The 22,659-nt window shown below is 44.7% G+C and overlaps 1 protein-coding gene across 5 annotated transcripts in view; it reads right to left on the reverse strand.

Annotated features, from left to right (window-relative positions):
- The window catches only part of gphn (gephyrin), a 90,752-nt gene extending 69,215 nt beyond the window's left edge, over nt 1-21,537 (reverse strand). For all 5 annotated transcript variants that reach the window (XM_022766584.1, XM_022766576.1, XM_022766568.1 and 2 more), the window contains exon 1: nt 21,466-21,537. In XM_022766584.1, the coding sequence (XP_022622305.1) occupies nt 21,466-21,529 (64 nt within the window). In that variant the 5' untranslated portion in view covers nt 21,530-21,537. The remainder of the gene's footprint in view (nt 1-21,465) is intronic.
- Between the last annotated feature and the right edge of the window lie 1,122 nt (nt 21,538-22,659).

Raw genomic sequence — 22,659 nt, forward strand, 5'->3', positions numbered from 1 at the left:
CTCCAGCGTAGCCAGGCCAAAATCCAGCAACCATACTGAGGCAAGGACAAAACAACACAGCACAACATGGCCCAGCCCCCCCACCCCCCACCCCACGCACCAGATGTGCAGAGAAAGAAAGACAGAGAGGGAGAGACAGCTCTGATCTTCACAGCTGTGTCCCAGGCAGGCAGACAGGCAGGCCGACAGGCAGGCAGGCAGGCAGGCAGGCAGGGCCCAACCCTGGCCCTGGCTCCCCCAGCTCTCCCTCCCTCCCTGGAGAGGAGAGGCAGTCCCATCCCAGGCTGAGTAAAAGAGGATGAGGAGGAGGAGGAGGTGGTGGTAGGATGGACATGTGGAGTTGAGGGAGGGGGAGCTGGAGCCTAACCCTGACAGGATTAAGAGAGCAATTCACACTGGATGAGAGGAGGGGGAGCAGAGAGAAGAGGGGAGCAGCGGTGGGAATACTCTGAAGGCAAAGAGGGAGGGCAGAGAGAGAGAGAGAGAGAGAGAGAGAGAGAGAGAGAGAGAGAGAGAGAGAGAGAGAGCAGGATAGGAGTAGTAAGGTAAAATGGGGAAGATGGGGAAGTTACTGGTAGAAAACTGCAAGAAGAGAGAGATGCAGGGGAATAAATAATAATCGTAGGGGGCAGATGAGAGGAAAAGCGAGGAGGATAAAAGATAGGGAATGATGAGAGCAACCAGGAAAGAGTTCAACTGAACACTGAGCCCCTCCCTTACATTTTGACCATTTAGGCGCTTTGATAGAGACAGTTTCCACCTCTCTCTGGTATCAGTTAGTGTGTTAACGGTGCCCATTTGGGCAAAAGTTGGAGGGAAATTTATCAGCGAAAGCAGAGAAGTAAGGGTCAGAAATTCAGATATGCAAAGTGCAAGAAAGAATCATTAAGACCCCATTTACATCTGGCATTAACATGCAATCTTCATCTGGACACGTTATCTGGATAATGACATCTGATCGCGGGCCTCTGCATTAACATCTAATAAGTGTTCTCCTTATCTCAATTCTGTCTAGATTGTGATCGGCTCTCAATATGCAGAACAGGCAGGCACAGTTGGCGGACTACTCAAAAAAAACCAAAAAAAACATGGTGTGTCGCTGGCCAAGGAGAGGGCTGCTGCTGCTGCTGCTGCTGCTGCTGGATGGCTTCTACTTTTCCTGTGCTGATGAAGGACTGAGCTTTTTGACGTACAGCTTGAGATAGAATGAGGAGTTAGGTGACCTATGAACTTGTTGAGTAGTAGAGTAGTTTGGTTTTTTTTTAATTAAGAATTGTGGCAACTGCACAAATATATTTCCACATGGTTGACCAGATGCAGATAGTGTTTTGCAGATCCAATTACACTCTTATTGCCATGAGTTCTGTGTGCATATATACATGCATTACCATTTTTCCCAAATACAGGCTGCATGTTAACACCAGGTGTGTATGGCCTTTGGATGCATAGCAGTGAACTGCAGGTATGTAACAGTGTGCGCGTCTGTCTTATGCTATAATCATTTTCCACATCCCGTACAGATTGCAACATGCAGTAGCAATGCAACAATTTGGGATCAAAAATATCTACATTTCAGATACTCACACAACCACATACACTCACATTCACATCTGCACTAATATCGAATAGAATATACAAAAAAAATAAATAAATCCCTGCAATTGTTCACAATTTCCTTTCAGGGTGAGGCCTCCATTTCCATCTGTCATGATTTTCACGTATGGTTTTCTGACTTGAAGAAAGTCTTTCCACTTGCCCTTATGTGAGTTAGTCTTTCCAGACAGACAAACATTTAGTCACTTAATAAATCAGTCAATCAACAAAAAGCTGACAATAATTTTGACAAATGCATTTAAGAAGCACCAACGTCAAAAGTTCACCGGTTCCTGTGAGGGCTCACTGAGTGCAACGCCGTGTTTCAGGAACACCCGGCTCACGCTCACACCATTACACACATTTGCACTTGGAAGCTGCCCAGTACGATCACAATCTAGTCTTCTGGGTAGTGAGCAGCTGCTGGAGCAGTTCGGAGTGCTCAAGGGCACCTCAGCAGTGGTAGTGAGAGAGGGGCTCTTTCGCTTAGATTTCTCTGTTTTATAGAATCATAAATGGAATATCTTTGGGGTTTGGTCCGCTCAACGGTCAAAACTAGACATTTTAAGGCATCACCTTGTGCTGTGGAAATGGTTTTTGACTCAAGTGACTGACTGGAAAAGGAGTTTAGAGGTGAATTGATGATGATGATGATGATGATGATGATGATGATGATGATGATGATGATGAGTCCCGCATGTGCTGTCGTGAGAACAGGGGTAAAGATTGTGCTGACCCTGAGCGTTCACCCAGGCTCCAGAGGCCTGCTCTTACTGTCACTTTCCACTGGAATAAATAAAACATGAGAGGCTGAACTCCAACACCAGTGTACTTACAGTAGTCAGCACCCTGGCACAGGAGCCAATGATACACACAAACTATCACTATAAATAAAAAAAACCCAAAAAACCAAAAAAAAAAAAAAAAAAACAGGCCCACCCGCACTCAACATCGCAATCACCAACAGTCAAAACAGCCAATATTGTTTTCACCCGCTCTAGATGTGACCTAAACTTCTCTTCCATAATGCAGTGCACGTCCAAAAACTATCCGCCAGCTGCTTTTAGTGATCTCCCCCAGTCAGCCCACTCTCAGTCACTTCTCAACACTCTGCATAGCACTCACCTGAACCTCTCTTTATCATCCAAATATCAGTGCAAAGCCTGAGACTGCAGCACCCCACAGCCTGCAGCTCTCCACAAAGGCCTCGCGTATTGATGTTTTATTAACACTGCCATAAATATTGAAAAGACACTTACTAATGAAGCCACGGAGAGAAGTTCCAGGGACAATTTACGGCACAAGGGAATACAGGGACCTTGAATGTGTTACCCTACACCCCTCTCTTTCTACTTTACTTCTCCTTCATCTCGTTTCCCACGCCATGACCGGAATGCCCCTGCAGCTCCGACATCACCCCCACCCACACATTTTCCCCTCCACCGCCAACCCCATCACCCCCCCCTTCACTGTTTTTCTTGTTCAATGGAATCAATGTATTGGAGGGGCTTGACGATCCGCCACACCCCTTGCGAATATTAATCATAAATCACAGGCCCCGAGTATAATGAGGCTTGTTTCTAATGACAACGGGCGTGATGAATGTGTCTGTGGCTCGGCACGACATTATCATATAGCCATTCAGGAGTGTGTGCATGCGGTATATGTGAAGGTTGGGGCGGGTTGTGTGGTTGCGGGTGTATGAGGTATCGCAGCTTTTCCCCCATGTAGCATGACATTTCGATGGCAGAGGGCCCTCGGCAAAGCCAGCTCTCCGTGGCATTTCCAACAGCTGTTTACACACACATGCACACACAAACTAAATGTGCACTGTGTGTTTTCTGAGCACATGAGTACTTGTACTGTATATGCAATGCATGAGTGCAGTCATTCATCTAGTGCAGTTTACTATGAATGCCATAGTGGAAGCCATTTGAAGTGTCTGTGTGTGCAAGATAGAAAAAGTAGCATTTGACTAATAGCACGTAGTTAAATAGGCACCAGGTGGTGAAAGGCAGAAGAATTTAGAAGAAGAAGAAGATGAAAATTATAGGTGATGATGATGCTACAGTGGGTCTCAGTATGAATGCACATGAGCCACCTGAGTACTTAAATGATAGATATAGGATATAACTTGGAATTACATAATGATTAAAGGATCAGTTCACCACATTGCAAAAAAACTGCATTTCTCACTTGTAATTGTATCTAGTAGGGCTCAACAATTAATTGAATTATTATCAAAATCACAAAATGGCAAAGTGCAATACCCAAATCGCAGGAGCTGCAATTTTTTGATAAAGGTAAAACGCGACACAACATACCATAAATGAAGCATTGTGGTGCTACAGAGGTGCTCCCGGCCTACAAATCATATTCTCCACACATAAAGGAACATGTTTTCAGGATCATTTTAATTTTTTTTTTTCAGTGAAAATGAAAAAAAGGACCTTTCCCACTGAAATCATAACTCACACTGCAATCACAATATCTGCCAAAAAAATCACGCTATATATAAATATCTTTATTGCATATCGTTCAGCCTTCACCCCGATATTGTTTAGGTGAATGAAATTTTGTTTGAATACCACATTTAAATATTGATATCTTGCTCTTTCCAGAAAAAAAAAACATTTGATCAAATCCACATCTTTCCAAATTTCCCTGATTGAATTGAATGAGATGGAGCTTTCAACATTCAAAAGTAACTAATGCTTTGAAAAACTAAACCATGAAGAACCCTATCCATCACCTCAAATCATATTTTGCTGGTTGAGAAGCCAAGACAAATACAGATTTTAGTCGCAGCCTTATTAATGTTCACAACCTGAAAACAAGATTAGCCGCAGAAGATATGAAACGCTGATTAAATGTATCTGACCTATTGATATTACAGGTGTAGCCTAAATAATGGAGATATACCCCCCAACTTTGCTCAGTTTCTGTGCGTGTTATCTATGGCTGCTCCATTAGCGAGCCAGGTCTTGTTAGAAGCCAAAATGAGCTTGAGAGCAGCTCTATTGATTTCAATAGAAATGTGCTTACACTGGCATCAATATAGCTGCACATTTCTGATACCTCCCGTTAGAAGCTTCCCTCCTCTCCCCTTCTGCCTCCACATCCCTTCGTCTCTCTTCCCCTCCTCCTCTTCCTTCCACCTCCTCCTCCTCCTCCTACTCCTTCATCCTTTCCAAGCTGCTGATGCAGGGAAACCCAGTGCTGCACCAGTACAACCACAGCTTATACATTCCAGTGTTTGCATCCTTGAGCAAGCTGCGTGGATCTGCATGGAAAACACTCAGCTCATTCATTTCACTTCACTCAATATGACTTAAGCTCTGAAATGGATAGCTATTGGTTAACATGAGCAATGTGGTTCTTTATCTGTTGGCTTTTAGGGTTTGTAGTGAAACATATGTGCTGAGGCCTAATCAGATCAGCCATTGATTGGTCTTCATAGAGGAAGCTTAATGTTCTCCTTGCTCCTCTGTATTCTCCCTCTCAAGAGAAGGACGGGAGGGAGGATCAGAGGCAGAGAAAGTGATAGACTGAGGGCAAGGTTTATGGTGTGACTGCAGTCACATTACGGGTCAAGGTAAGGCTGGCAGATGGACATTCAGAATCAATGCCAGGTTTCTGATCTAAGTTAAGAGCCACATTCATGCTGACCAGGGGAATCATTTGATGGGCAAGGCAAATGCACATCCACAACCTCAACCCTGACTGGGACAAATACGTCTCAAGAGGTGCAGCTGTCAAGCCGATTTCTGGAGCAGGAGATACGACCATATTGTAAGTGACACATTGTTCACTAAGTGGAAAGTTAATCTAAACTGCATCTCCACAGGGTCCCTGTGTGGCGAAGATGGCAGCCCAGGCATCATCTGGTCTACCGGCTGACCTCCCCGTGACCAGCCCCAGCTCTCTGCCAACAAATCCCATTTCATGCCAGCCACGCTTCTGAAAAGGCAAAACAAAAGCCCGATCAGCACAGCTGCGGCTTTAGCACATTGTGCCGACAATCATCGTGAAATCAGTGGAACAAAGCAAAGTGGAACTGTGCAGCACCCAAAACTATGCAGCGGTGCACCAGGCAGCATTAAGTTAAGGGTATGTCCGACTCTTCTTCCAGTACAGGGAGCTTCCTGCTGCTGCCACCTGAAGGTCGACAAAGACACCTCCATCATTTCGTTAAAAGTTTAAATAGTCATCATGTCAAAAGAGTTGATTGCCTTACTGTGCCTTGTCCCAAGTACAATGCTGTCACATATGGTCAGAGACACTTTTGTCAAGGAAGTAACTGTTTATAGCTCCAAGGGAGCTCTCAAAGAATCCAATCCAATCTTAGTCAAAATAACTACACTGACAGGGGAGGTTGGAGTGGTGGATGGAGCTGTGGCAGCAAAACACTGGCGTGAGTGTATCAGCAGAGTAATAGTGAGAAGTGTCAGGTGAATGTTACTGGTTGGCCGGAAGGCAAATAGCTGCTGAATGAGCTGGTGATTGTGAAGCATGAATGAAGCCGAGCCAACCAGTCGATTCAAACGTGACTCCAGTGGAACAAAACCAACTTGGCTAGATTTATGGAAACATCGGGGTTTGGTTTAAATCTGCTAAGGTTAGGGGACCTTTGTCGTCATGGTGATAATAATAAAAAAGTGATTAATGATCGACTTATAATCATGTCACTTCACTTTCTCCTTTGCCTCTGTCATGATTACTCCAGCCGCTAGAGGGCTTTGTCACTTGAAAGTAAATTTACGACATTTTGCAGCAGTGGCCGGAACGAGTGATGCCGCTGTTCCTCTCGGGAAGACGGTCGCGGCTTATATTATACCCACCACATGGCCCCATTGGCCCGCAAAGTTATGTGTGATACATGTTTTGTCATCTGCCAGGTTCAGACTGAATGCGCAGGCATGTACGTGAGGTAGCATAAACAAACCTGCATGCCATGTCCACTGCATGTTTTAGAGTATATCTCTATAAAACATGTGTTGCATATCCCACTAGCCCAGATTTACTAAACTAAATGCATCAATTTAAGGATTATTTTTAAAATTTAATCAACTAAAAACTGCTAAGCATGTCTTGTTTACAGCTTCTCAAATCTTAACTGGTTGCTGTTCTCACTTTTGTAGAATTGTGAATTGAATATCTTTGGGTTATGAACTGTTGGTGGAACAAAACAGCAAGAAATTTGAAGAAGTCACCTTTGGCTCTGGAGAAATGTGATGGGCATTGTCATAGACAAAACCAATTAATCAGTCAATTTTAGAAATAATCAACTGAATAATGAAAGAAGTTAGTTCCAGCCCTACATCCCTAATCCCATTACATCTTAATACACCTTGCATGACCTCAACAATGCAGTGTTGTGTAAAGGTAGACGAGGCCTGATGCAGGAAGTATTGCTATGTTATACCACAGTAATATTTTCTGAAGGGTGCCTTTGTAGAGAAAGAAACACCTTAAGTAGCAAACGCACAGAGGAAATGAACTCTTATGGATTAAAGTTACAATCAACACGCTCCGCGCACGACCAGGGCTCGTTCATGTGTTTGTTAACATGTGAGTGGGTGGGTGGGTGATAATAACATGTGTGTATGTGTGTGCGTGACCCATTCGGCTCTCTTTATTTCCCAGGATGCTGAGTTTAACATGCCCACACACACACACACACACACACACACACACACACACACACACACACACACACACACACAGGGAGTGCCCCGGGCCCAGCTGTACTAATGAAGCAGCCTGTAAGCAGCTACCTTCATTACATTCAATCCTCTGGACAGTGTCAGCAATTACATTGCAGCTTCCCACTGTCAGAGCTCACACATATGTACACGTACACATACACACATGCACACGCACACACACACGCACAGTCAGTTGGAAACATGTCCTTCTTCTCAAGGCTAACGCTAGCTGAGGTTGATGCAGGGAGGAGTTCCTGCTCTTCTTCTTCTTCGGTGGTGGGTGTTTGGCTCTGGCTCGGCTGTTTAAACCCCTCAATACATCTAACTCAGTCCCACCACCACATCAGCGCAGCCTCTGTGCCGTCTCTCTATCCCGGCCTTGCGAGGCAGAAGGGAAGCCTGGAGGCGAGGGGGGGGGAGCTGCCTAATAGAGTGCTCCACTTGCCATATTTCACACATCTCATCACTTATCCCACTGAGACACACATACATGTACATGTCAGTGCGGGGGCAACCATGAGGGAAGCCCCTGGAGAAGTCAGAGCATTCAGGGAGTTCTTCAGGGATTGGTTTGTCTGTGATGTTGTGTTGGAATTGAAACCTATGACTTCTAATCATTAGGCAAATTTGTACGGCAGTAAATAAGTCCCATTTCCACTGGCAACGATGTACAAATGTACGTGATATGTAGATAAATTATGGTGATCACGAATGCATCTTTCTAACCCCTAGGCTGCAACTAACGATTGTTTTCATTATTACTTAATCTTCTCATTATTTTCTTGGTTATTATTATTAATCCTTTTAGGGGTAGAGGGGTTTGTTCGTGTCCGGCGGGGAACCTTTGCTTCATGTCATTTCCCATCTCTCTCCCCCACTCATTTCTGTCTTCATGTCATCAGTCTATTGTCGATTATGTAATAAAGCCATAAAATTCCCCAATAATTAAAAAGAATTCAAAATTTTGTTAAGTTACTGTGAATGATGATTTCCCTGCTGTTTTCAAATGGCGTGTTTTGACTGACCAAGAGTCTCAATAAATATTCAGTTTACTATCATACATAACAAAGAACAGCAGCAAATCCTCAGATATGTGCAGCTAGAACCAGTTAAAGTTTGACATTTTATCTCGAAAAATAGCTGAAATTATCAATTGAATATTATACTAGCTGCTGCCGATTGGTTAATTCTCCCAACTCTGGTTTTGCTTGTTGCGTTTAGATGCTGATGACTAACTTGGATGTCTGGCTTTTCATGTGGAATTTCCAAGTGCGTCGCTAGTATTGAGACAAATTTTTCTCCATAAATCTGCTGCCACAATACGAGAAGACAAAATAAAATAAAAAAATTAAAAAAAAAGACAAGGTGGGGCAATGAAGCAGAACGGAGGAAAGTGAGTGAGAAACTCCGTGACTCACTCTTTCAAACGTAAACAGTCATGTGCTCAGATTGGAAAACCACCAGTCATGCCTGTTGTAAGACCATAAATGATGCAGAAGGGCAGCAAAGCTGTCGAGCCATGCCAACTCATGTCAATCAAACTGCTCCTTGGAGGCGAGTTGAGCATTTGTGGCTGTGATGTATGTGTGTGTGTGTGTGTGTGTGTGTGTCTGTGAGTGTGTGAGTATGTGGACCAGTGTCTATTAACATTTGATTCCCAGGTGCTATGATCTGAAAGAGCTCTGTGGTAAAAACGGGAAAGGCATGACGCTGAATAATGGAGGAGAATGGGAGAACACGTTGACCACTCACACACACACACACGCACGCACGCCGGGCCGGGGTCGGCCATCAAACACACCTCGTTAGGGAGAAGCTGGCCTCCTCCATTATTCACACGTACATGCTCCCCTTGTACTGCTCGCTCCCTCACTTTGCCGCGGAGATGGAGTAAGTTGAGTGCAGACAGACAGCAGAGGAAAAAAAAAAAAAAAAAAGTGAGAAAGGTGGACCGAGAAAAAGAGGAAGAGAGGTGAGGAGACAGGGACAAAAATAGCGAGCGAGAAAAAGGGAGATGGCTTGAGATAAAATGTGATATATGAATGGGAAAGAGAGGAGAGCGAGTGCGTTATATTTATCCCTCAAGTCCCAAGTCTTGCAGCACTCGTCAAACTCGCTTCCAGTTATCATTGCTATGGAATTGATTAGTGAAAGTGATGTAAATATAAATGTGTGAGCAAGCCAATGACTGATATAATTACTGTCAATTATGAATGCAATCGCTGAGTTCACTCCATAGCAACTGTAAACACTGCAGGGGAAAGCCTTTCTAATTGAGAACCATCAAACAACAACGTTGACTCCGGCCTCTTTTTTTTTTCTTTCTTTTTTTCCCCTTTTCCAAAAATCCTCTCTCCTCGCTGTGCCACCTTTGCATCTGTTGGTTCAAAAATAGAAACTAGAATTACTCCCCAATTCAGACGATGGTGGTTCCCAGAAGCGTGTGTCTCACACACACATCAATCAACGCGCCTCACCTCGACATGGCTGGTCGTGTGACCTCAGGCAGGAGGGAGTAATGGATGGAGGGAGGAGGTTTGAACAAGTGACAAGCCAATGGACACCCTGGCAGCGTGTCAAGAAGGAGCGAAAGGGTCGTTGCCAAGGGTGACAGCCAGAAGTCGCACAGAACTACACCACTTTACAGTGGTTCTTTTCCACCACCTCGGTAGAGACGCTCATCTTTGTTCTTATGAATGGCTGATCATGTGAAGTTGTGCAGAGTGAAGCTTCCTAACCTCCAGCTTTTCTATTGGGTGTTACATGCATGTATGAATGAAGTTAAAAAGAGCCTATATTTTGCAAACATGCACACACCTTTTGGGAGAAAAAATGTTTCACTTATTGTGCAATGTATTTACTTGTCATAACTTCACTTTGACTTGCACTGTTTCTTCTGTCTCTTGTATTCCACCTCGACCCTCCTCAAACTACACCCCACTGTTTCTCTTGTTTGGCAAACAACAACAAAATGTCGAAATACTGAAAACCTGAGTGATGTTGACATAAATGAAGTTCCCTGTCTCTTCTTGCAGTGAGGCAGATTTAATAGCTCCTGCACCACATAGAAGATCTGAGCAGCACTACTCCTCAGTCGCCCCTCTCTTATCAGCTTCTGTCACTGATGATGGTCCAGGTGGGGGAAGAAACTGTTGCTATGTGGCACATGAGGCTTCAATATCGTATTTAATCACATTTTCCTAATTATTAAGTGACAGTATCTGGTTGCTTTGTGGATTTAGAGGTTTCTGAAAATATGTTGACAAAACCATATTGTCCACAAAAGCTCTGTAACAGTGTAACATCAATCAAGACTCGAGGTCTTCCACCACGCTAAATGAATGAACAAAAACAGCATTTAGAATAGTATATATGTTAAAAGAGAACCCCAGTGATTACTATTGCCCTTCCTTCCTTTTGGTAAACTCATCCTGCCTGCTAAGAAGCCCACGTTTCCAACTTCATGCCACAAATTTGTAGCAGTGGCTTCGTATTTAAACTGTGTAGTCTCCAAGCTCAAGCCAAGACTACTCAAGTGACGTCATTTGAGTACTTTTCTAAGACTTGACCTTCAGAGCCACAAAGGACATTATACAACTGTTTTCAACTACTACTTCAACTATTGTCCATGACAAGTGCATTCACATTTATGTGTAAAGTCTTAAAATCTTTAAGGGGCTATTTGTTAGATTTCTCTGCCTCCGAACTTGGTTTCATGCCGGGAGCGGGTGGTGGTGATTGACGCTTGACGAGAGCTCCGGCCATCGTTGCATTTACAACACATGAGGTTATAATACGACTTCCTCAGGAGCAGATTAAAGGCTACAGTGAATCGCTATCGGAAAGTGACAAGGTGGGCCAGGGCTAGCGGGTTAGCGTGCTAACTTCAGTTGAAGGAAAGACGTGATAGAGATGTAACATTGGCGTTGCTTTCCACTGCTGGGGACAGATCCTTTAATATGAGAGTACTTTAATAGAGTTGGTTCAACTAAATATCTAATAAAGTATGACAACAGACTTAGTGTCCAAAATCACCCCTTTCTTCACTCATTCACTACTATATAACAGACAGACAGATTTCAGACACTTCAGACACTAATCATCACTAACAGCTGTAGAGTCACACAACCGTAATTTTCACATCCGTAAAATGTGGCATTTTTGAGAATGTAATTTTAATGTAATGAACTATATAGTAAACAGGGAGTGATTTCGGACACAGCCTCAATGATTCTGTGGTAAACAAACAGGTGGTTGGCAGCTCTGACAGTTAACAAACACGTGGACCGGCAACAAGCAAGAGGTTTACTGTCAGGATGCACCTTAAATGAAGCGGCCTAACCCTAACCTTGTGTAACCCATCTCAAATGGGCCCTCATGCTGGAGAACAATCGCATCACACTTGGAAAAAAAAAAGTTAATTTGCCATTTATATATAAGAAGTAAATGATTCATGCATCTACTTAATTCCTACAGAAATGTTTTATCTCATGATTTATCCCTCGTACTATAGATAAACTAACGCCCTTATTTTGATTTTTTGCTTTCCGTGTGAAGATACATTTGGAATACAAGGTTAAGTTCACTGTGATGCTGAGCCTGTTCACATTGTTAGGGTAGCCACTGCTCTCCATGAGAGGCGCCCCGTGACATCAGCGCCCAGTCAGCCAGTGATAGATGCTGGATACAGGCGAGCTGACCTCCTCCCCTGAGTGAAACATGAGAGAGGTGTACGTTTCAGACACCTATTAGATGAGGACTGATAAAGACGTGAGGCAGCACAGCAGCACGCGAGGCCACTGATGAATCAATGACTTTTTTTTTCTTCCTTTTTTCACTCTTTTTTTTTTCCTCCGCTCCCTCGTCCTCCCTGCATCCTTCGCTCGCTCCGTCCCTTCAGCCCTAATTAACACCTCAAGCCAGGACACGGGATCCAGCGGCAGCAGACCAACAAGAGTGACTCATCAGTTAAAACCCACCGTTGTATCTTTTATCTCGATCTCTATCGCCATCACTCAGCGGCTTCTCTCGTTGCACAGGTTATCGCAATGGAGCAACCCAAGCAAAGGAGGGGGGACCCAATTGCTGTCTCTCCAGAGTAAAAACAAACCAGGAAATGTCTTTTGTCTTGAAAGTAAAAGGTTCTTTGAAATGTCTCGGTAGGTGCTATGTAATTAAGACATTGTGTTTCCCAATTAATGTATCAATTGTGTGACAAACATGAAACAATTGATTTCATTTTAACAATGACTAGATGTTGTACAACAACAAGAGGAGAATGAAAGATTTTGAAAAATACAAAATATCTCCCCGAACATTGCAGCAGAAGAAAATTTGTCATATATCAATGTAGAAATTGCGCATTACTGTTGTTGAGCAGCCACACAACTGTTTACTGAATGCACATGAAGGATGAAGACCACATGGGGAATTCCTTTGCGAGAACACAAAACGAAAATCTGTCCAGCTTTACTGAAAAGGAGATTAATAAGCATTTCCTTAAACAGCTCCATGTTTCCTCTTACCGCCAACCAACCAGGAAGCAATAGAAACTCATATGAAGCTATGAGGAGGCGAAAACAGACCACTCACCATGTGGTGTCCATGCAGCTCCAGCGGTCGCTTCTCTGAGGAGGTGCTTTTAAAGCCGCTACGGTTAGAATTTGAAAATTTCCACCTTTAGCACCCCTAAGTGGTAACTTCAACATCGACACCATGTAATGAAAACTTCTACAGACACAAGTGATGTTCTCCTTCACTGCTTGTTTTCCCACAAAGCTTAATCAGCCTCATAACATATTTCCAAAGCTTTTCTTTTGACTTTACTAGAGGCGGTCTTTCAGGCAAGGCAAAACGTCTTCACTGTAAAATGCTGTGGTAAACCCTGACACAGTCGCTTTAACCAATACCTGCCAAAGTCCCATGAACAAGTGAAGAGACTTGTTTAGACAGGAGGCGTTTCAACACCATTTTTCTTGTGTGTGTCTGTTGGAGCAGATCCGCCTTTTGTTTTAATAATACAGCTGTCTACATAGACCGCACAGCAGCTTTTGTTTTCACTCCAAACAAACCAACCACTAATGGAAACGTTAGCCAACGCAGGCTAACTGTATGCAGTGTATATGCAAAGCTAACGGCATAGGTGTAGAAAACCTCGTAAACATTGTCGCCTGAACAGAACATGCATTACGTTTTAAGGATTAGCATTGTTCGCATAAGGGAAATACAGATGCTCCTCATTTTGCAGCAGCTAAATCCACAGAGTCACACATTTGACTTCTCAATGGCTTTTTGGTGGTAAAAAGAAGGTGCACATATACATCATATATAAAGAAGTTGGACGCAACCACCTCTCCACCCATCAACAGCTTGCTGGAAGGGGTTACAACTAATTTCAGAACAGTCTTTCCTGTTTATCACCAATACAAAAATAGAAAAAACAATAGCTTCGAGCTCTGCATGTCCAATGCCTGTTTTTCTGTCAAAACAAGATAAGTGCTGACACTAAAAAGCAGCAGTATTTCTCTTGCTCTTTTGCTTACTCCAAAAAATATTGAACGCAATCTTCCTCTTTTTTTTTTTGGCTATGCTAGCCTCCTGTGATTATCACCTCAAATGAATGACAGACTGTAACACTGCTTCAGGCCAGGAGGGAGTGGGAACCAACCAACTCTCCTACACCTACGCATCCAGTCTGGGAATAGCTTTCCAGGCAGCCCCGATGGAGCTCTTCTCTGGAGAGTTGACAAGAGCGTACGAGAGCGGAGGAGACTCTGCTCCTTGTCCGCCAAATACCGTCTGCCTCTTGTTCTAACTCGCATCCCAATTAAAGACTATTTACAGTGAGGGAGGATTATTTCCATGGGCTATGAAAACAGCAGAGACAGGGAGACAGAGAGAGAGAGAAAGAGAAAGAGAGAAAGAGAGAGAGAGAGAGAGAGAAAGAGAGAGAGAGAGAGAGAGAGGGGTGTGTGCAAAGGGGAGGAGAGTCACCCCCTCCCGCTCCAACACACTCTCCACTCCCCACTACTCGATGCTGAAAATAATTCCTTTGCAGTGAAGACTTAATTCTCATTCTGTGTTCGTGTCCCTGATCCCGTATTGTCTATTCTGGTCATATGGTCTGCCTGCCTTACTGCTGTCCACTGTGACAGCTGTGTGTGTGTGTGTGTGTGCGTGTGTGTGTGTGTGTATGTGAGACAGAGAGAGATAGAGAGAGAGAGAGAGAGAGAGAGAGCGAGCGAGAGAAGAGTCAGCCTGTGTTTTAACTGGTACAGTGTGAGCCCCACCCATACAAAAAGATAAATCCTTGTCTGACCACATGCGAACAAAGAGCTCAGATATTTCTAGAGTCTAAATAACGCCACACAAGCCATCCAGGCTTTTGCGTATATTCTCTAACGATGCCACCAATTTCACTCTTCGGCCCGCGGGATTACGATGCTAAAAGCCAACATTATCAATGTTGATGCAGGCGAAAACCATGAAAGTCTGCAAAAGCACAAAAAAAAAAAAAAAAAATCAATCAGATTTGGCTGAAAGATGATCTAAAAATTGGACTTGCATCAGAAATAAGTTGCAGGAACAAGTGTGTGCCCAATTTGTGTGCCCCCCCCCCCTTTATTTAGGTCTTCTCTTCCAAATGTATCCCTCTCAAACAAGCATATTGTTGAACAGATGCCCACATATCGTTGCAAGGGAACACCCCAGTAGCGGCTTAGAGATGATTCAACCACAGACAGACACAGAGAGTCGGGTCAAAGCAGGAAAAAGGAGGAATAAAATCATGCTAGTGGGTAGACACGTGCCTGGGGGCTCTCCGATTCCCATCCAAACCACGTATCTTTATATCACCAGTGAACCGAATGTTAACATCTATTTTGTGTTTTTGTTATCCAGTCATGATGTCAGCTGTGTCAGGATATTACGTTTGGCTGTCTCAGCGTCAGCAGAGTGGAAAATGTGGAGGAATAATAGCGTTGTGATGCTAATGGGAACTCAGACAGACTGGTGGCCATTGGGGAGTTGGCTGTGACTTCACAAATATGCAGGTGGGATTGTATCTTTGAACGACAAACTCCTGTCGGATCTCTCAATCTGTGTTGCTCGAGATAGGATCGCTGAGTACAAAAAAAGAAAAAAAGTTAAAGAGCGTCAAAATAACATCCATTTGATGTCCACTTTGTGGCTGCTTTGGAGTTTCGGTGTATTTTTGTCTTCCCTATGGATAACTGGCCAAATGCAGACAATGTGATATTACAGATGCTGCAACTGAGTTTGAGTGTTGATTGTTTCTGAGGTATATATATTTTTACTCCCCTGTGCTGTGGTCACACTGTCACTGTTCTGATCTACGTATTGTTGCTGGTTCCTCTTTTCACTAGATAGCAAAGATCTCAACCAGGAGGAGAAGAAGAATTCTTCCAGTTTCGATACACATCACAACATGGCAGCATACTGGAATTAACTGAATCTATGTTACAAATATTTTTCACATTTACAACAAGATTTTCAACAAGAGCTTGATTTCATTCAGTTTCAACTGCAATTTGCCTATTTATTTATTTATTTATTTTTAGCTGTGATTAACAGAATTCTGAAGAACTGTTAAAGTCAGTTCACAATAATAGTCAATAATCCCACATGATCCCTCACTGGCTTCTGACCAGCAAAAAAAAAAAAAAAAAGCCAGTAATGTTTGTTGCAATGCAGGGCCAATGGAAATGAAACTTTTTTCTATCATATAGAAAATCTACAGTGAGCCTCACTTTGGTGTCCTTTGCTACCATAAAACAAACAGAATCCATGATATATCATTTCTCTACCAACAAAGGCCTAAATAGACCAGAGTGCGATGCAGCCATCGGACATGTTGCACTTTGCTTTTGCAGCACAAGATTCATTTCTTATTGAATGAGTTCCGCTGTCACTAGTGCTGCCAAGATGTAAAACCCAAAGCTAAAACACATTCCCTGAATACTAGTGGAGAGAGGGCATTCTGGGAAATGTAGTAACTTCCTCATTGTAAATAGAAGCGGACGAGGCCAGTTGGGGAAAAATGGGGGACACCAAAACAATAAGTGTCAGTGTATCAGCGACTGCAGATTTCCTTTAATTGTAGAACACTCTACTTGCAGTGTAGACAGTAGATTGAGTCACTCAGACAGAGACGCTGACAGGAGATTGCTCCATAACCTGGCAGCCATCCACGCCATTCGGACAGACAGATGACGGCGTCTCCTAGTTGTGGTGAGGGTGCTCTGGCACGCTATCCCGCCTCTCGCTGACTTGACTCCTGTTTCTCTAGTGAGCCTCTTTAGCGCCTGAGCTGTTAAGGTGAGCTTGGGACCAACTCCAGAGATTAAATCATGTGGAAAAGCAGATTAAATAGTTATTATCCTATCTGCAGCCAGACAAGCGCAAACATGAACAAGCACACATACATGTCCGCAAAAACCCACGTGCGCGCACACGCGCAGAAATACACACACACGCACGTGATGTGTACACCAAAAGATAAACCATTTCGAACACACATATTAAATTTGCGCATGATCTCAAAATGACGCTGTTCTCCTCTTAAAACCTTTTCTCCGGCTGCTCTCTAGGACAACCGTTCATGTGTTTAACACACCAATAAACTGCAGACCACATGTGACTAAGAAATGGACCCACCACAACGCCAAAATAAAAGCTTCCACCCATTCTGTCGGGAGTCACAGAATTAGTTCTACTTAACAGAGGGATTGAGAGACCGATCTAAATGTGGTTGTTTTGGGAAGTCTGTCTGCTGTCGATTCGTGTCTTTCTGATAGACATGTAAGTTTGGAGAGCCGCCCACACATCCCTGAGCCTCTCTCAGTTGTTACAACCAAGGGAGATAGAAAAAATGGAAGAGAGAGACACAGGGGGAGTGGGGGGGGGCTGTCTGTCGCAGAGTGGAGCTTTCCTGCCCTAGCTCCTCATTGGAAGCTCTGTGCTGAGAGTGTGTGTCCACATCTCTTTGAGGAAGGGCTGGAGTTAACCCACACACTCTCAGCAGCCAGCATCAATGGGCCTTTCTATGGGCTGTGAATCAAGCCACACATCCAAGAGCATCCGTGGCCCATGCAATGTAGCGCTGCCGTGTAATAATACCGTATGGTCCCACACATACACACTGGCTTTATACAGATTAAAAGCCACTGAATGCCTTTTGCAGGGCTCTCTCTCTCTCTCTCTCAGTGTATGATCATGGGAGGTATACATACAGTAGCTATATTTGGGGCTAGGGGGATTTGCTAAGCTGTGTTTTCCAGCCAGAGCTCAGTATTTGTGCACAAAGACAAGAGCAGAGCGGAGTCACATGCATGTGCACATACCGCACATGCAAAAGGCTCACACACACACGTTTCTCACACACACACACACACACACACACACACACACACACACACGCACACACACACACACACACAAACACAAGGTACATTTCAGCAACGTGTATGCATTCANCCACACACACTTATATCACACACACACACACACACACACACACACACACACACACACGCACACACACACACACACACAAACACAAGGTACATTTCAGCAACGTGTATGCATTCATACGTGCACAAATACTAGTGTGGTATCGTCTGGCACATTCATCACATGGGTAGACAGTTTCCTAGAAAAATCTAGTTTAAAAAAAGGTATCCAAATTTTCCTCTGAGAGCCTCAGAGAAAAGGCAATACAAGTGTTTATGTAAATTCATATTATATATCATACCAAGCCGGACTAGTATCTCTACATCTCTTCAACAAAGTAAATAAATATATGTCTGAAAATGCAGTTTATCTTTGGTGTGTTTGTTTGGTCCCCTGCCTGTCACAAACCTGAGGCTACAATCCACCATCACCTTAGTCCACGACTGTATTCCTGTACACACAAATACAGACACATCAAGCCATGCAGGCACGCAATATTTAGCTGAGGTGAATGAGTGTGTAGCCGAGTGCCCAGACCCTGAGGCGGACCCAGGGAGAGAGACATAGGACAATTAAAACTCATGCTAAACAGGAAGAAACACTGACAGCTAGAAACTGGGCACTGAGCACTCATGCATCAAAATACACACTCATACACACTCACACAGGTACATACGCACAGGTAGCTGAAAAAAAAAAAAAGGAATACAAACACACATCGCAATAGGCTGAGCACAGCGTGAGAAGCTTTCATCCACTCCTAACAAAGCTCACATTTTCAGTGTGACATCTCTGACAAGTGACAGTATGTTCACCCCAATTATCCTGTTTCAAGTTTCCTACCTCCCTCCTCTTGCAAATAAACCCCACCTCTTAATTCACACATTCTACACATACATTATCTCACACACACTTGGACACATCAACCTCACCTCCCTTGCACTGTGTGTCCAGGGTCTAAACAGAGCTATCCCCTGGGCTCTGTCACCTGTCTAGAGGGATGTGGGGCTAAGTGATGGAGAGAGGGTGAGCCAAGGTCTCATCTGCTCCCTAGTGACTGAATGCAGGGAGTGGACGGATGACCTTTGACCCTGGCAGGGGAGGGAGATTGAGCACTGCTTCAGACTCCATTAGCATTCCGCTCACACAGGCCCCATACCACAGCAGACTAACGGCTCGAACATTGTGGATGTACAAGACTGAGGTGTGGCAACAAGGTTCTGCGTTAGAAGAAAGATCCAGTCAACCTGAATATTTGGAGCTTTGCTTCCTCTCGGCAGCTCGGCAGGGGAGTTTTTGCTGTCAAAATACATCATATCACAAACCCCCCTCCCCTCTCTAATGAGGGAATCACACAGCACATCTTTGTAGCCATGAGTAATCCTGCAGTGATTAGATTCTTAAAAGGCTAAAGGTCATGTAAAACATGGCAACTTAATGCCACCTTTGAATGTTCCTTCCCCGCTTGTGTCCACCCCCCCAGCCCCCCACCCCACCCCATCCTCACTTCTCTGATGCTTTTGTTTCCCTGACAGTGCGAGCCCTCCTATTCCATATACACACACAAATACATCAAAAAGACAAATAAGCCTGTCGGTTGTGTCTCTGCGCATCTCAACATCGGCATATGTATGCGCGAATTGTCAACACTGCACAGCGAGATCAAACTGGCAATCTGTCACTTTGCTGGGGATACAGTTGGGGATTCAAGTGACTGATGACACATAGAGAAATTAACCCTCTCTGATAATGGCGTGGGCACTGATGTGGTGTTTCAAACAAGGGGGATGAGTATAATCTGACCTCCCCTTCTCGCTATTAGGCAAATAACCATCTACATAAACAAAAACCAAATGGGCAAGCATGTTTATTTTCCCCCTTCAAACACAAAATCACCTCATCTGTTTGCGACTCCAAGTTCCACACAGTGATATAAGCCCAGAAAAATGGTGATGGAAGGAAAAGTGACTTGAGATGGGTTAATCCTCCTCTACATGCCTGGGTGTATCTATCTGATGCAGTATTTACCATGGTAGGGTCAGTACCCCACTGATTTGTGAGTGACGCTGGATTTCAGCACCATGGACAGCGCTTTCCCTCTCTCCTCCAGCGCGAGGTGGAGGAGGAAGAGGAGGGAGAGCGCTGTCCATGGTGCTGGAGACGACGGGTGGTTGTGGTGTTGGTGTTGGTGTTGTTGGTGGTGGTGGGGGGTTTCCCTGGCAGATTTCAGGAGAGAGAGAGAGAGAGAGAGAGAGAGAGAGAGAGAGAGACAGAGAGAGAGACAGAGACAGAGAGAGAGAGAGAGAGGGTCTACACAGTCATTCCTCCATCGCTACACATCGCCTACCACCTCCTCCGTGCCGGATTTCCATACGGAGGAATACCGTATGTGTGAGATCACGACTTTCATGAAATATTGATCGACCCAGCCTCACACAGGATGGACAGAGAGGGAGGGAGGGGAGGTGAAGAGGGGTGGGGGGAGGGGTGGAGGAAAGGAGGGGGGGTATTACCGCTTGGACAGCACCACGCCCACACACCTCAGCTGCTGTTCACATTCTCAAAAAAAAAAAGATAAAGAAAGAAAAAAAATCGTTTCATTTACTTTCCGGTCATGACAACCACCGCTGGATTCGCCTCGCGTGATGGTTGACGATCAGAAACATGACAAAGCAATAGGCAGCACACGCGCGCACACACACACACACTCTCTCTCTCTCTCACACACACACACACAGACACACAAGCACACACATAAGGGAAAAAAATGAAGGCCGGCAGCGACCAGATCTAACACCATCCGCCGCCTCATAGCCGCACATTGCATGCAAGCGCATCACGTTCCCAGTATATCTGCAAGTGAGAGACGCGCCGTCATCGCGTTGCATTTAGAGGAATGTCAGGAGGATTTACCCGAGCCCCGCCAAACCGAGCCAGAGCCGCGCTCATGTGTCATGTAAACTCCTCTGTCCGCACTGTCATTCACAAAATAAGCCACATCTGATGTCTTACACGCATTTTAACCGATTTTCTCACATCATCCAGTGCTCTTAATAGGCCAAGGATGCGCTCATCATCATCACCATCATCATCATCATCATCATCATCACCAACACCACCACATCCACATCCACATCCACCTTCAGCAGCAACTGTCGTGAGCAACACTTCAAAAATCGCTGTGGTCAGCTGGGTGTCAATAATGCAATCTATAGCACGGGCATCTTTAGCAGCGACACAACACACGATCAGCTGTAATTTTCAGCTCTGACACGCAGATAGGGACATGAATTATTCAATACACATAAACTGAGCTCTTCTTCTTCAGCGGGGAAAAACGGCTCGGTGAGAAATCTAGGCTACATGAGCGGACACAAACCAATGCAGAGCCCACATTTACCGCTTACACCGCATAAGCGCTGGATGTAATGTAGCATGTACATTTATGCATACCGGTAAAGAGAGAAGGGGGGGGGGGGTAAAAGAAAAAAAAAAGAAGTAAGGTTTTAAAATCAGCGTCGCCTTCAAGAGGCTGCAAAAGCCAGCGAGAGACCGAGAGACCGAGAACCGCCGCCGCCGCCACGCAAAAAACCAGCCGACATGTATGAAGACCCGGGCGGACAGCCGGCGGAAATGAATTCATGGAAATGTGAGCGAAATATGAAAAGAGGCGATGGGAATTTCTTGCGTTTACCTGTCAAGACTCCGACCCGGATTTGGTGGTCGTGGTTCGTTAAAATCATCCCGTCTGACGCCATGTTCAGCAGCGCTGTCGCCCGCACCGAGAACTCACGGCAGGGCCCAGAGCCGATCGCATCGAACTTAGCGGGGAGAGGGAGGGGAGGAGGAGGAAGAGGAGGAGGAGGTGGAGGAGGAGGAGGAGGAAGAGGAGGAAGAGATGGAGGAGGGCTGGGATACAGGGAAAAAAATAAATAAAGAAAGAAATAAATAAAACAGCCAGACGAGATGAGTAGAAAGCCGAGCGATCATCGGGACACCTACAGATAAGCGGGCAGGATGCGGGGGCCGTTTAAACCGCACACATCACTCAGCTGGCCGCCTGCCATGGTAGTAGTGTGGATCCCAGATTAATTCTTATGGAGACCACTATTGATTTCCTGTGAAGGCTTTTAGGGGAGACAGACTAGCAGTCCGCCTGCAGATGCCACTCAGTTCTCTCATGTCATTCATCTGATGCCATTTTTTGAAGCAGAAATTTTAGATCCCCCCCCCCCACTGCTGAGACGCCTCAAAATTGACCCCTTGATGAACAACAGCATCAATTCTCCAATCTGAAAAGCATCATCTTGGGGCCCCATGAAAGTCCCCCCCCCACCCCCCCACCCCACCCACCGATTTCTCCTAGAAGAGATGCACCCCTGCTTTCAGAGATTAAAGGGACCCCTCTAAGGGCCAGCGACAGCACCCCAGAGATGTGTCGGCTACATCTCAATGCAGAGGCTTAAGAGAAGATCACAGTCTGACCTGTAAAAACGCAACTACATCCCCAGGCAAAAAAAGGAACGCTGCTATTTATAGACTGGCTGCACACTTCCGTGGTGTATAATTTCTCTTGTTTATTCTCATGGAAAAAAAATGCCCATCCTCCAGCTTCAGTTGGGAATCTATCAATATGCATAATTCACTAACACACGTACATGAGTAAGCCAGTAACCGTGGCAAGAAATGGGGCAACTCTTCCAGCTTGACTGGCTTGCTTCAATAGCGTTGCCATGTCTGTGTCCAATGACCTAACCAAAAGAGCTGACACCATTTCCACACTTTATATAGTAGCCAATTCCCTCTTCCATTGTGTTACAATTAGCAACAAGAGGTGTGTGTCTGCCAAGGACATGAAATAGACCTTCAAGACTTATCTGATGTCTTA

The sequence above is a fragment of the Seriola dumerili genome, unplaced genomic scaffold (genome assembly GCF_002260705.1).
Source record: "Seriola dumerili isolate Sdu_G_001 unplaced genomic scaffold, Sdu_1.0 BDQW01000025.1, whole genome shotgun sequence".
Taxonomy (NCBI): Eukaryota; Metazoa; Chordata; class Actinopteri; order Carangiformes; family Carangidae; genus Seriola; species Seriola dumerili.